This window comes from Pristis pectinata, chromosome 17 (genome assembly GCF_009764475.1).
Source record: "Pristis pectinata isolate sPriPec2 chromosome 17, sPriPec2.1.pri, whole genome shotgun sequence".
NCBI lineage: Eukaryota > Metazoa > Chordata > Chondrichthyes > Rhinopristiformes > Pristidae > Pristis > Pristis pectinata.
In genome coordinates, this window is record NC_067421.1 from 25995532 (window position 1) to 26010783 (window position 15252).

A 15252-nucleotide genomic window follows, 5' to 3' on the forward strand; every position below is an offset into this window, starting at 1 on the left:
GTTTTCCTTCCAATCCAATAAGCTCCAACCCTGGAAATGGTGCACTTTACTAACAAACCATTGATTAAATCCTCTGCAATAAATCCCCAAGGGTGGTGGAAAGAAATTTAACAGCTGCTTTTAGAAGGGAATTGGGTAAATACTTGGGGGGGGAAAAATGCAGGAATATAGGAAAGAGAATGGGGAAAACGAGTGGTAGTTACTGTGCAGATTGCCCCAAGATAACCTGGGGGAAAAAAAAACAAAGAAAACTGCTTTCCAGATTATTTTATTGGGTTTAGTTATGAATCCATGATATAAACAAGATAAAATAAAGCTTGGATGAACTCATTAATGCATGTAACAGTTTGTAGGTCAGCACAGAAACCAATTAAGGTATGTTAAGCTTGTGGTGCTTATGCTGCATGGCCACACTCAACCAGACAATATTCAATGTGGTCCAATAATGTTCTTGGTGGATTGCATGTCACAAAACAAATTGACACAGTTTATCAGTCCTCAAAAACAGAAAAGCGTATTGACTAAATGCCAAGCCAGATAATTTAACCTTATGTTTGCACATCACTACATTTGGTGATTTTAATAGACTCAAGGAATATGGAGCAATAAAACACCAATCAAAATTAGGCATAATACAGTATTATGTTCTTATTCTACACACAAAAAACTTGCTTGATCCAAGTAGGTTTACATTAGCACTTAAATACCTCAACAATAACTGCAAATCCATTGTGCAATGGTAATTATTTTTTTTTAAAAAGCTGGATTAGACAAGAGCAGCGAACACCTATATTGTCGTTTGTGGTCAGTTTATCAAACTTCCTGTAAACCAGCTTCATAAATTTACATTCCTCAAAATTAAGGAAAAAGTGCTAGAAAATTAAATTATAAAATACATTGCTTTTGTAATGTATTGTGGTTACTTATCCTTCAGTACTGTACATATGGCATTCTCAACATTATATGGAAAACATTTACTAAAGTGGCATTTTTTAAACTCAGTCACAATTTCTTTTGTTCATCAGTATTTTATCTGTACATTACTAAATGTTACAAATAAGTGAATCTGCATGTTGGGTGTTTTAATCACACAACATTAGGGAAACACATCCTTCAACCAGTCAGAAACCCAGTTTGACTTAATGATCAGAAAAAGGTACATTTTTCTTAATCCTCCCCTTAGCACATGCACACAAACACGTACGTACACAGACATACAGTTAAATTAATTCAAATAATTGTATTTAACACTTTGTGTCAAAGCTAATCTGAACAAAAGCTCAGCAAGTCTCTTCCTTGCTAATGGAAATCATTGTTACTTCAAAATGGAAATGGATGCAGTACAGTATCTGATCAAAGAATAATCGAGGCATAAAGTCCTATAAATTCATCTTAACTGGGAATGAACGCCAAGAGGAAATCTTTACTGCAGAATCTCCACTCAAGTTACGCTGACTCAAAAATATAGTATAAAACTATTTACATTTTCCCCTAAAAAAAACATTTTGACAGCTTTCAATGTCCATTTAGAGTTTTAAGAGCTAAACAATAACCCACTAAAGGTAAACTTGTTAACCAGATTTTTCCTAAATCACTAGCTGATAAATTACATTCTTGGTTATGACTAGTTCTTTGATACTTCAGTTTCTTCCCCCACCCCCCAACTCTTTATATTTAAAGACACTGTTAGGTCACAAGGGTTGCTATATCTCATTAACGACAAAGTATAAACATACTATAACAATGGATCCATTTTATGGAATGATTTGATGCCGAATGATGCTTTCTTTAGGTGCGAATGATACACTTCACAAGTATGTGTCCTGTTCTGTTCCTTCTGAACTGAGGCTCTGTTCAGACTGCTGGAGTTGAGAGTCCTTTTTTAGCATTGATTGCTTTATCTCCTCTGCAATATCTACAGGTTGTGCAGCACGTGGTTCATCTTTCAAAATTCTTTTGGTCTCATCAGGAGCAGATCCATTTGCTATTGGTTCTACTTTTCCCATCTTTTTCTCCAGTTTCTTCTTTTCCTTCTTTTGCTCTTTTGCACTTTTCTTATCCTTCTTCTTCGAATTGCTGCTTGAATCTGAAGAGGGAGAGACAGGCGGCGATTGTATCATGATGGAGGGCATCTGCACCAAGGCTCTTTGTGAGTGTGGCTCTGCCTCATTGATGGCTTTGGCACCATGCAGTCTCGGAGGAGGGTGGTACTTGAGGTCACCATGCGTGTCCTTCCACTTCTTTAACTGAATTAAATGTTCTTTTTCAATTTCTCTTTCCGTGACAGGAAGCTCAATTACCTGTTAAAATACAGTAAAAGGTATTTTATTCTTTTTTTTTAATGTACTTTATTTTTTTTGAACTGTTGAAAATGTTGGTAACTCTGGCTCCACAGCCTGACCTGTTGACTACTTCCATCATTTTTTTATGCTGGGAACAATTTTGGTCCATTCCATTTTTCAGATCAGCAGTTAACTGGAATCACGTTTGCCAACCCATGTAGTTCCAAACAATGCCATGGCACCATGTTAAAAACGATCAGTTCTGGCCAGTATCCTGGCTTACATTCATTCCCTCAAATCAATATCACCAGAACAGATTGTCATTTTGCTGTTTGCACACAAGTTCTTTTCCACATTTCTGACAATAAAATAGCTATTTAAATTTTAAAAAGTACTTCAAGAACTTATCCCATGACATGTTGTACAAATGCTTTCTTTTTTGAAAAAGTTAGGGATATGGAGGTATCAAAGATGTACTCTAATAGCACATAGCTGTCAGGAATGATCTTACAGGGTAGGATTCTTCTTTGGAAAAAAGACAGAGGTGATAGAACAGAGAACACAGAAAACATAGAGCACAATTTAGGCCCTTTGGCCTACAAAGCTGTGCTGAACAAGACCCTCCTTAGAAATTATTAGTCTTACCCATAGCCCTCTATTTTTCTAAGCTCCATGTACCTATCCAAAAGTCTCTTAAAAGACCCTATCATATCCGCCTCCATCATCATTGCTGGCAGCCCATTCCGTGTACTCACCACTTTGAGTAAAAAACTTACCCCTGACATCTCCTCTATACCTATTCCCCAGCACCTTAAACCTGTGTCCTCTTTGTGGCAACCATTTCAGCCCTGGGAAAAAGCCTCTGACTATCCACACGATCAATGCCTCTCATCATCTTATACATCTCTATAAGGTCCCCCCCTCATCCTCTGTCGCTCCAAGGAGAAAAGGCCGAGTTCCCTCAACCTGTTTTCATAAGGCATGTTCCCCAATCTAGGCAGCATCCTTGTAAATCTCCTCTGCACCCTATCAAATGAATATTGCTGATATCAGAAAATATTAAAAGGGTGTTTTGGGGGGGGGGGGGGTGCTTTGGTACTCCAGAATAGACACAAAATGACAGGCTTGATTTGGTTTGTAATAAATGTGAGGTGCAAGTTGTGGGTTTGACCAGATGCTGGTGTGAATGTTATGAGGCCTTTGAGCAACAGCCCTGTGGAAGTACCTGCAAGATTTGGCAATTCCTGATTGGATCTTGAATTTTATCCAAGACACATGCAAGATTATTGTACAGTGACATAGAAAGCATATTGATATATTTTACTTAATAGGAGTGAGGCCGAGACACCTCCCATATTAACTCCTTCATTCGTGATGCTTGGATGGCAACATTCTGCTGTGGGATTAACTGTGAGAACAAGGGAGGCTCCATCATTACATGCTGCCTGGAATTGGAAACTTTTACAGCACACTTCTCAGAAGTTTGATTTGAAAGTTCTGGAACAAAGTGATAAGGCAATAGGCAATAAGATAATCAAAAAACTTAGTGGGCTTTTTGAAAAATTGAACCTGGGAATTATGCCAACATTGTTTTGGTGATGTGATAGAAAGTTTTTGAGCTCATGAAAGGATTCGATAGGATGGAGTGTAAGTGGAAGGCTTGCGGTATTTTGGGGGGGGGGGGGGGCGCAGGTGGTGGAGTTGTGGTGGGAGGGTGGAACCAGAACTCAGGTCCAAAATGTAAGAGAGTCAATAATTTAACAAAACTGAGATTCAGGAGATGCATCTTTGCACAGGGAGTGTTTAAAATATGGAATTTCATACTGCAGTTGAGGGGATTAGCATTGATGCATTTAAAGGAAAAAATGGTAATATTGAGGAGGCGAGATGGAGGAGGGTGGAAAAAGTTGAAGTGCAGCATAAACAGTGTGGATTAATTGGGGTTGAACAGCATGTATTGCAAGCACTATGCATTTTTTTTATTTCATTAGAAAATGATGTACTTTGTGGATTCTATCCTTGGAATAATGACTACGAACAGAGAAGCAAAGTGTTCATCTACAAATCAAACTTGTGCTTTCCTCCAGTCAGAAAGTGTCCCATTTTCATGGTTGAGGTGTGTAGCAGATTTTTTTTATTGCAAGTTTCCCATTTTAAGTAATTTCTCTCTGTAGATACAGCAGCAATGCAATAGTCACCCTGACCTCTATACAAATGGATGCAAGGTAGATTGCCAGAGAAGGCTAGAAAGGGGTTGGTATAACACATGATGTCTAACAGGGAACAGAATGAATAATAATGCATAAAATCTAGTGTACTGCACTCAGTGTTCACAGGTTGGTCTCCTCTACATTGGAGAAATCAAACACAGATTGGGTGATCACGAGGGGGAGCACCTGCGCTCAGTCCACAGGGGGTGAACTTGAGCTTCCTGTTACATGCCACTAATTCTCAATCCCACTCTAACCTTCTATCTGTGGCCACCTCCACTGGCATAGTGAGGCCCAACATAAACTAGAAGATCAACATCTCACCCCATTTCTTTAAAGTGTCTTGATTATGGTCAGTACTCATGCTCCCCACTGCCTGATCAGTCTTAACCCATCTCCATTTAAGCTTTGTCTTGCACCTCACGCCTCCTCCCAGCTCTGCTTTGAAACCTGTAAATCCTTCATTTTCTCCAGTTCGAGAGATGTTGACTAGTTTCTCTTTCCACAGATAATGTGTGACTGGCTGAGTTCTTCCTGCATTCTGCTTTTGTTTCAGAGTTCACAATTACATGAAGACAAAATATAATCCTCAAGCCCAAGGATGTTAAAATCCAGACAAAGTGAACATGAGCTTTCTAACAAAAATTCAAGCTGTTCAAAGTGTTCCATCTCCTTTAGAGTTGGTCACTTTTTTTTTAAACCCAACCACATCTTAGATTTCCATTAAAGACTCCAGATGGCTGTGGTATGTGCTGGAACGTAACCAATAAAACAGCCAAGGCTCCAGACATTTCCATACTGCTATAGTGTGTACTGAATAAAAGGTTATATTGTGTAATGGATAAATGTTATGAATAAATAGAATGGTTATTCTAATAGCTACCATACAAGTAATAGGGACAACATTTAGGCTGAAGAAAATCTAACTGCTTTGTGAGGAGAAAAAGGTGCTTGTGCAGACAGAGGCATTCAAAAGGATAATTCTATTACTGCAGATCTCTAATCGGATTAGCTTTCAAAAATGATTTAAGTTGTGACCTCAGTGTTGGAAAGATTTAGCTCTGATCCATCAAAAAAAGTTCAAAGTATTGAGAATAAATAGTTGAGCCAGATACAAAAAGGGGAAAAAATACCGACGGCCTGGCCTTCAATCCTCATCACATGGGCACTGAGTAGTTAGAGATGAATTTCAGGTGACAGTAATCACTTCTGGAATAACACTGGCTCCCAAAATGGAAGCTGGCAAGTTCATAGTCACCAGACCTCTATCCAAGTTGCCCATTATCGAACAGTCATCCAGGGAGGCTTGCCAAAAGGTTTTAGATCAATCTGGCTTTTTTGGTTGCATTCAGTCAGAAGCAAGTTAATTCAAGCAAGATCCAAAAATCTTACCAGGATGCAAAAGTATGCTGCACTGGGATTTGGTTTTTAAGTTCCTTATTGCATTAACATGGCAACACAAATGATTCTGGAAAGGATGTGTCACCAGTACAAGGTGAAATAATCTGCCATGTTGGAGTAGAGTACATTGCAGCATTCAGCCCTGGAGCTTTACTGGACAACATGCCTAGAAGATGATGCTGAATATTTATTCCGCAAACAAAACCTTAAACTAAAAATATCCCATTCATTGTCACATTGCGATCTGTAGAATTCTGCTGTGCACAAACATTGGCTGCCAGGTTTCTGACATTACAATAATCATTCTTCAAGAATACACAGTAATTCTTCAAAACTACGTCACTGGCTTTAAGGCACTTTGGGATATCCCAAGGCCGAGAAAAATGATCTAAGTTTTTAAACGAGAAAACCACTTTTCTTCCCAAGTTGTCTACGTTTCATAGTCAGTCATAAGGCCCATCACGTCCATGCCGACCAAGTAGCTAACTATACTAATCCTGTCTTCCATCCTTTCATGTCTTGGCATTTCAAGTGCTCGTCTAGATGCTTCTTAAATGTCTCTCTGCCTCAGACAGCACATTCCAAATACCCTCGAGGTGGAAAAAATTCCTTTGTACATCTCAATCAGGTACTCCCTCAGCCTCAAAAAAACAAATAAACCCAGTTTCCCCAATCTCACCTCATAGCTGAACAGTTTCATTCTGGTGAATTTAATCCTGACCCTCTCCAGTACAATCACTGCAGTGACCAGAACTGCACAGGTTTACCAGCTGTGACCTAAATAATGTTTTATATAACCTCCCTGCTCTTAATGAACCAGCTAAAAGGCAAAATAACCTCAATGGCTTCTTCACCACCTTATCTGCCTGTGCTGCCACTTTCAGGGACCCTTAGATTGGGAAACTAAGATCTCAGTTCCTTGGGCCTCACCATTCACTGTGTACATCCCAGCCTTACTAGTCTTCCCAAAATGTATCACTTCAGACTCATCAAGATTAAATTCCATCTGTCATTGCTCCACCCAACTTACAAACTCACCAGTATCCTGCGGCTTAATACTACCCTTCTCACTATCAACACTGCTAACTTCTGTGTCATCTGTGACCTTACTAATCGTACTTCATACATTAACGGTCTGGATGGGATTGTTACTGATCTCTGGTAGAGGCATCCAATCTCAAAAACAACCCTCCTCCATTGCCAAGCCAATTTTGAAACCAAATTTGCGTACTTGCCCTGGATCCCATAGGTTTTAAGCTTTTGGACCAGTATACCAGTGGCACATTATGGACTTAAGGTCTTTGATATAAAGACTACATCAACCATACTGCCCTCTTCAATACACTTTATGAATTCACTGTATGTTTTGACCATCTAGTTTTAAAATCAGAATTACTACTACACTGCACAGGACGTACACCAGAACATCATCCCTTTCTGGCCTCACTTCCCATTGGTCAAACCATTTAGTTTTAGCACACCACAACCACCATTCAACACCGAGCAAGTTAGTTTCCATCCACTGGCCTTGACACCTTCATCCCGTGTCATTCAGAAACTTTTGCTAGGATTCCAGATTATTATTCTCACTCTCCACCCACCCACTTTCTGTCGCAGGACCTACAGGTCTGAAGCCTCCTGAAGCTAATGTAGCAATGGCCAAAGTTTGCTTCAACAGTTCCCCTATTACTGTCGGGATGTTGTTGCAGCTCTTAGTCTGAAAAAAAATTGGGCAAGTGAAGTGCTCACGTAATTTAAATTATGGGTCTCTGAGGTGACAGGCTTTGAGCTGGTGATACTGTGGACACGGAGGTATCCACAGTCGAATGGTGGTTGATACCCGATCAGAGAAGGCGACAGCATGAACGGCACAACAGATCTGCACCCAAGCCAAATGGGATTGTTTTCAACGATGATTAAGTATTCAGTTGCATTTGGATAAATTATGAGACAAAGTTCTTCACAATTAAATGGAAAACCTGGCTTGCCTCCAAATACCTCAATCCCACAACTCTGGTGAACCACCATGATAGCCTGACTAGCACTGGCAGGAAATTTGTCAAAAACATACACAGCACAGCTGTAGAAGTACAAAAGTGGGAAATGTGGGGGAGTTCAAACTTCCTTAGAATCTGTTACACAGCACATTGGCCCTACTGTTTGATGGAAGAGTCTCTAAAGTAACTGTAATTATCTTCACCCACTAGTGAATGGACAATACAAATTTGTTGACTAGCATGCATTCATAAAAGGTCACTTTCATTCACTGGATGTGGAGTTTGCTGACAAGGTCAACATTTATTGTTCATCCCTAATTACCTCCTAAATAGACACTTGTTAGGCCATTTCAAACAGCAGTTAGGAGTCAACCAAATTGATGGATCTGGAGTCACATATTAGGGCACACTGGGCAAGGACTGGTAGATTTCCTTCCCTGAAGGACAGCGAGTTAGATGGATTTTACAACAATCCAATCAATAACTTTATATTGATCTGGAAATATAAAAGTTATGTGGCCATCAGGATGGAAGAGACGGAGAGGGTTATGTGTGGAAAGAATGCGAGAACCTCACCACTGATCTTTTTCTGTTTGGAATTGGTAGATCCCCTGTACTTAGGCAGTACTTTGTTTTAATTTCAAAATTGACCAAGCTTGGATATTTCTAGCTCTCTCATTTTTGTGCTTTGACTTCATGTCTGTCTCAGTTTGCTATTCCCACATTATTTGCTTTAAGTTCCTTCACATATTCTTTCCACTTTTAAGATGTTGCATAATCTAATAATCACTTCCAAGGCACTTCTTGGTGTCTTTTTTCCATTAATTAATTGTTGCTACTTTATTCAGTTTTGATGAAAATATTAACTATTTATTCATGGCACAAATGCTGGACAAGCTGCTGAGCATTTCAGCGCTCATTTGTTTTGTCTAAGAATTTCAGCAAAGATTTTTACTTTGATTTTAAATATTTTTGTGGAGTCTTGCAAATTCATCATTGACCTAACCCCACTCCTCATTTTAATTTGAGGGTATGGCCCGATACATTGCTTGGTAGACAAAGATGAAACTTGTATTTCCATTTATAATTGTCTGGGCTCCCCAATCCTAGTTTCTATCACGTCATTACTGGGTGTGCCTGTCGGTGGTGGATTTTGTAATGAGATAATGCTTTTTGGAATGTTGTACATCAACTTGCTTGATATGCTCACCATGCATTCCTGAACAAATTTGACAAACTGAAGAAAAATGTTTGCAAAATTAAAATGATATGTTTGCCTAAAATGAGGGAATCATTTAAAAAGCATTTTTCCAGCAGTTCAATCTTCAAAAATATCCAGATCTTAACTCTTGGTCATAGATGAAACTAGTTCATTGATACACTCAATAATAAATATTTAGAATTTAGATTAAACTCATGAGGTCATTATAAGCAATAAGTCTGTGCAAGTCCATGCAAGAATTGCCAGTGTTTTGAGAACTGAATATCATGGGAGCTTTGGCATCAGTTGCACTAAAGAGTGAAAATATGTACAGTAACTTGCCTTTTTAAAACACATTTAAATACATGATACAAATACAATTCAGAAGTATTGTTAAAATTTGACACTGAGCCATTTAGGGAGAATTTAGGATAGGTGAAGAGAGACCTCTTAATGAACACCTTGAAAGGAGGGCATTATTGCAAACCAAAAGGTTGAACTGGAGGTGCCCTAATGTAGGTCAGTGAACAGAGGAATGATAGGCAAATGGGATTTGGGGTGAATCAGGATACTGTACATGGGATTTGGATAAACTCAAGATTACAAAGAAGGTGAAAGATAGAAGGCCCACACAAAAAAACAATGGAATACTTGAGGAGCATAACAGGGGTAAAGGCAGACAACTTTTTCCAGAGGTGGAAGTTTATACTGTTCCCTCTTTGTTAAGTACCAGATCAAAAAGGACAGCAAGGTTGCGAGTAGTCTGGTTCATCCTCAGACAGGGACCAAAATGGAGGTGGCTGGGAAAGAATCTGATAGGGACTGAAGACAGTAACTCTGATATACATTTGGAGAACATTTCTGCTCAATACTAAATGTCAGACAAACTTTGTGATAAGTTAGAGGAAGGAGAGATTGGGAACAATGATGTGAAAATAGAACTAAGTCTGGTTACTGCATACAAAGACAAATGATGTCGAAAGTACAGGTTGCAAAGCAGAAATAGAAGTGAGCTCAGGAAAGATCCTTTCGGACTGAAGTAACATGCCGAAGTGGAAAGAGAAGCTACTAAAGATAGTTTTCTGGCTACAGCACCATAGGTAGGAATTATTCTGCTCAGCTGGCCAATAGTACAGACAAATTTGCTACAAAATATAAATTTGCCTATTAGAAACACATTTATCTATTTTATTTCAATTGATTGTATCCTCTTTTATAAATAACTTTCAATTCCTTAATCTTTGATTCTTTAAATTTTGAGAATTTTGTAGTCCTAAAGTCCTAACAGTTAATTTTTAAAATCAATTCTGATTAAATCGTGGTGCAATACATAAATATGACACTACATATGATTAATGGAACAACATTACCCCATAATCTATTTTTTTAAATAAATGAAATTGTACTGAAGGATAACAAATGCTAAATTGTAAGTTATTTGGGCATGATATTACATAAACAAATCTTATGCAAGTTATCGCAGCACTAACACAAACTTAGGTCAAAATAAATTCTGATAACATGTAATGAATTAACTTGTGACTAATTGTTTATTCTGTGGTTAACTTGCAAATAAACCCAAGAACAAATCTGCAACAAAATGGAATGCAACTCTGTAGTTAAATTGTTTTAAGTCAAAACAGTGCCTTCAGCATTGGACTATATCAGCAACCATCAACAACTCTTTCTGAAAGACAGTAATACTTCAAGGACTTCCTCTACAAGATAAAATTAACTAATAAAATTCCTTTTCTGATTACACAGAACCAGAGAAATATACAAGCGCCACAAAGTCCACTGCAAGAAACATATGGCTATTGTCCCTCAAAACAATTTGACATCTGTATGGCAACTTTTAAAGTACCCCAAGGACTATTGAAAGCAAAAACCTATTTTCCAAAATATTTATATGCACTGGGGCAAATCTTGCTAGCTGAAAGCTGTGGCATTCAGCTATTTAAACTTCAGTGAACTTCAATAAGCCTTGGATTTCAACATGTTTGAGACCTACTGAGCGACAGACAGCACTACATTCAAACACTGATAATCTGGCACCCCTTGACTTTGGTGACGCCAGACTAGCAGATTTTCCAAGCTACTGGATGTTGATCCTATCAACACCCCAAAGCACCTTTACTTCACTTTTTTTGAACAGTAATGTAATGATTTCTCATTGAACCCTGCATGTTTAAAGACAGTGGGAAACTGAGCCCTCACGAGTTTAAAGGGAATGGGAACTAATTCAGTTTTAGTTGTACATTTCAGGTTGACAAAATACTAAATGATTCCAGACACCTGCCCACACTCCAGACCCCACTCTGCACCACACACTCAGCCCACACTTCAGACTCTGACCCACAGTCTGGACACCAGCTTAGACTGCATTCCCAACCTACGTTCTTGATACCAACTGCATACCCTGCATGTAATCTGGACTCCAGACTCACAAGCAAGCCAGATGCCCCAACCATCAGGATTTCCAAACAACTGCATATCAGAGTTTTAATCTCCATACATCACTATGCTCTATCCCTGGACTTCACATCCAGTCCATAGTGGACCCCAGTTTTGATGGCATTGCTTGATTCTTGTGCCAGATTTAGCTGGACCTTAGGAATGGGGTGGGGACGGTCTGGGTGAGGTTAGGTGAACCCACTGAAGGTCAAGTACCTTAAATTTTAAGGCTCAGGAGGGTGGTAGGAGAGCTAACAGGAAACATTTGGCATACATGGATCATTTTCTTGCTGGCAAGATGTAACAAATGTGCCACAGGGATCGGTGCTGGGCCCTCAGCTTTTCACAATTAATATAATTGACTTGGATGAGAGTAATAAAAATATGGTTGCTAAATCTACTGATGTCAAAGTAGGAAAATAAGTTGTAAAGAGGACACAAGGAGGCATAAAAAGCAGTAAAGAAGGATTAAATGAATGGACTTTGATTTGACAGATGATGTACAAATGTGGGCATGTGTGAGAGAAACTGTCCATGTTGGCAGAAAAGTGGCAGGAGTGCAGAACCTCAGGACGCAAGGGGATCTAGGTATCCTACTGCATGATTCACCAAAGAATAGTATGCAGGAACCCTTACGTCCTCTTCACAACTTACTTTACTACTTTATCAGTAAACTGAACAACCATACCTTTATTCCCTTCATGCAAGACACGTACAAGATCCTAAGGGGTGTGGCGGGGTCACTGTTTAAAACAAGGAGTCACCCTTTGGCAGGTTGCCAGCCTTTGGAACTCTTTCAAAGTGTGGTGAAAGCAGTGTCTATTTTTCACCTCTGCTTTAGATTCTTGATGAACAATAGAGCAAAAAGGTTACCCTGGGTACTTGGGAATGCAAAGTTGAGTTTACAATGATATTATTAAACAGCAAAGCAGACTTAAGGGGTTGACTCCTGGTCCTGTTCCTAAAAGCACATGTTCCTATAACCTTCTCCTGCAGTCCATGACCTCATGTGCTACTTGTATTGTCCTAGCGTAAATTTCTTTCAACTCAGTAACTTTGGTCTTCCAGACAATGTCTTCATCACCCATCACATACTACTTCTTTTAAGGGATTCCATCACCCCCCCCCCCCCCCACCACCAGTCACTGTCACATGGTTTATGACCTTAACTGTCCTATTTGACTTTGAATGGAACATCCAATCCCATATCTTCTGCCCACAAGACTTCCTCCTTTCAGCTCCATAACAGTGATCTTCCCTGGCCTCAGCACAATTGCTGCTGAATTATTGTCCTTGCTCTCACACTGCTTCCAGACCCATTTCAATCCTCTTGGAAGGCCTCCCATCTTGTCCTCCCTAAACTCAAGCTCATCCAAAATTTTGCTTCCCTTGTTGTAACTCTCAAAGGTCCCCCTTTTAAGATGCTCCTTAATTCTACTTTTGACCAAGCTATTGGACATTATTCCAAATACTTCCTTTAATGGTTGTCACGTTGCTTCCTCCAATATTGTACCGCCTCAAAACAAACATAGATGGTGGAAACATTCAAGTGGTTATCAACTCTGATGACAGGTTATTGATCCGAAATGTTAACTCTGTTTCTCTCTCCTGTGGTGCTGACTAAACTACTGAGTAAATCCAGCATTTTCTATTTACAAAAGATGCCTCAATAAGTTTTGTGATGTTAAGCATACTATGTAAATGCAAGTTATTGTTGTAATATGTGACCAAAGCTGACCAACATCATGCCATTGGTCATTTAGTGCCTTAAATTTCAGCAGTTTGGCCATCTCTCCCCTGAAAACATCCATAAATTTTCAAGGCACATGGCATCGAGACAGTTTCAGCGTGGGATGCAACAGATATTCCAATAAATCTACGACTTATTCCATTACATAACATTAAGATAACAGTCATGATCAGTTTCTTACCTCTCGAACAAGAAAGGCTTCTTGCATATATCGGGGATCAATGCTACGAAGTTTTTCCATTGTCTCGTATTGGCCCTGGCATTTCTTCAGTTTGTCTGATGAGCCAAGAGTGTACTTCAGCAAAATTAGGCCAACACGAAATATCACCTTTACACCTGAATAGGATAAAAGCAAAGAAAATAGCAATTGGCCAAATTGATAGGATTGTTCCATAGAGCAAACAACCTGCATTATACAAGGAACTGCCAAACGAAATAAGGAACAGAATTGTTCAAACCTGGAACTTCTGGCTATTCATTTCATTTTTTTTTGCAAGTTATTTCACAGTTTTGCAACAATGACCAGTTCAAGCAGATTTTAAAATAAGAGCATGTAGTTAAAAAAAAGTAAAATAATGCTTTTAAAGTAACAAAGCTGGCGCTGCTGCCTTCAAATAATTAAGGGAAGTGTCTTCTTCAACATAAGGATTACAGAAACTTCAAAATAGTCTGTAAAAAGTATTGCCAGAAAAGCGTACAAAAGTAACCTGCACTTGCTAAATACTTACAAGGCAAACAATTAATCATGATTTCAGGAATTAAGTTCAAATTCTATGAATTATGAAAGGAAAACAGTATCAAAATGATGTCATCATAAAAAAGGAAATGTTCATTAAATAAGCTGTGTACTTAAAAAAGGAAGTGCTGGATCATACCTCATCACCTAGCTTGATCCAAATTAATTGGCAAATAACTTTTGAAAAACCTATTCTTAGAAAGTGCTACTATTCCATGGCTTCAGAATATCATTTTTTTAAAAACAAAAACTTATTTTTATTTATAGTGTTGATTGTAGCTTTTTCAAAATGATACACTGCTGCACTTACCATCACCCACAATTCTTAGCCAATTTTAGTGTGTTAATTCCACACTAGAGTGATCCAAGATGCATCTTGGACTTAACCCAAGAAAATTACTAATACTGTAATAGTTTCTTTTTTTGCAATAGGAGGCCAATAAGACCACAAATTTAGGGTCAATTAGAAACTTTTTTTAGGACTCAACATTTTCTACACATTATGCTAAGACTACACAACTTCACCTTGTTTATGCAGGTGATGTCAGTAGCAGCCAAAATCAGCAGTAATCAATGATGATTAAATGACAAATGTTACAAGTTTGAACACTGGAAAGTATTGAATTCTTTGAAGAATTCTGAAACCAAGTTGTGTAATTAGAAAGGTGCAGAACAAAACAGAAATGCTTAATAAGGGAGATGAGAGGACAAATCAAGTTGGCAGCCAAGCCATTAAATACACTCAAGAATTACTGATCTCTTCCTGCCAGCTTGTATTTCAGTAATAGTTAGGTATCAGATGGTTGATGCTGGTGTTAAAATAGCAAACAATACAAAATTTTAATTACATACCTTCGCAAAAGAACATGTCCCAAATTCTCAGCACAGACACCCATGGCAAAGTTCTTGAAAAAGCACACATAAACCACTCTGTCATGTACAGGATGGGGTCAATTTTGTACTTGTTAAGATGCTTATATGCCACTGGTGAAACCTTGCGCAACAAGGCAAAGAAGATTTCCCCATCCAATTGAACTGCTTCCTGAAAAGACACAACAGGTGTATAAATTAACCCACTTCTCTCTGAAAACGTCCAATGTGGCACATCTCTAAATATATTTGAGCTACAAAACCTTGGGTGCATTTCCACAATCTGAATCGTTGTTACGTAACCAATCTTTAGAATACAGTACAAATTGCAATCAACTGAATTTACATGTT

The 15252-nt window shown here is 38.6% G+C and overlaps 1 protein-coding gene across 3 annotated transcripts in view; it reads right to left on the minus strand.

Moving 5' to 3' along the window:
• Positions 1 to 252: 252 nt before the first annotated feature.
• The window catches only part of tbc1d10ab (TBC1 domain family, member 10Ab), a 54161-nt gene continuing 39161 nt past the window's right edge, over positions 253 to 15252 (minus strand). For all 3 annotated transcript variants that reach the window (XM_052032423.1, XM_052032424.1, XM_052032425.1), the window contains exons 7-9: positions 14884 to 15073; positions 13477 to 13631; positions 253 to 2300 (exon numbers count right to left, since the gene is read on the minus strand). In XM_052032423.1, the coding sequence (XP_051888383.1) occupies positions 1809 to 2300; positions 13477 to 13631; positions 14884 to 15073 (837 nt within the window). In that variant the 3' untranslated portion in view covers positions 253 to 1808. The remainder of the gene's footprint in view (positions 2301 to 13476; positions 13632 to 14883; positions 15074 to 15252) is intronic.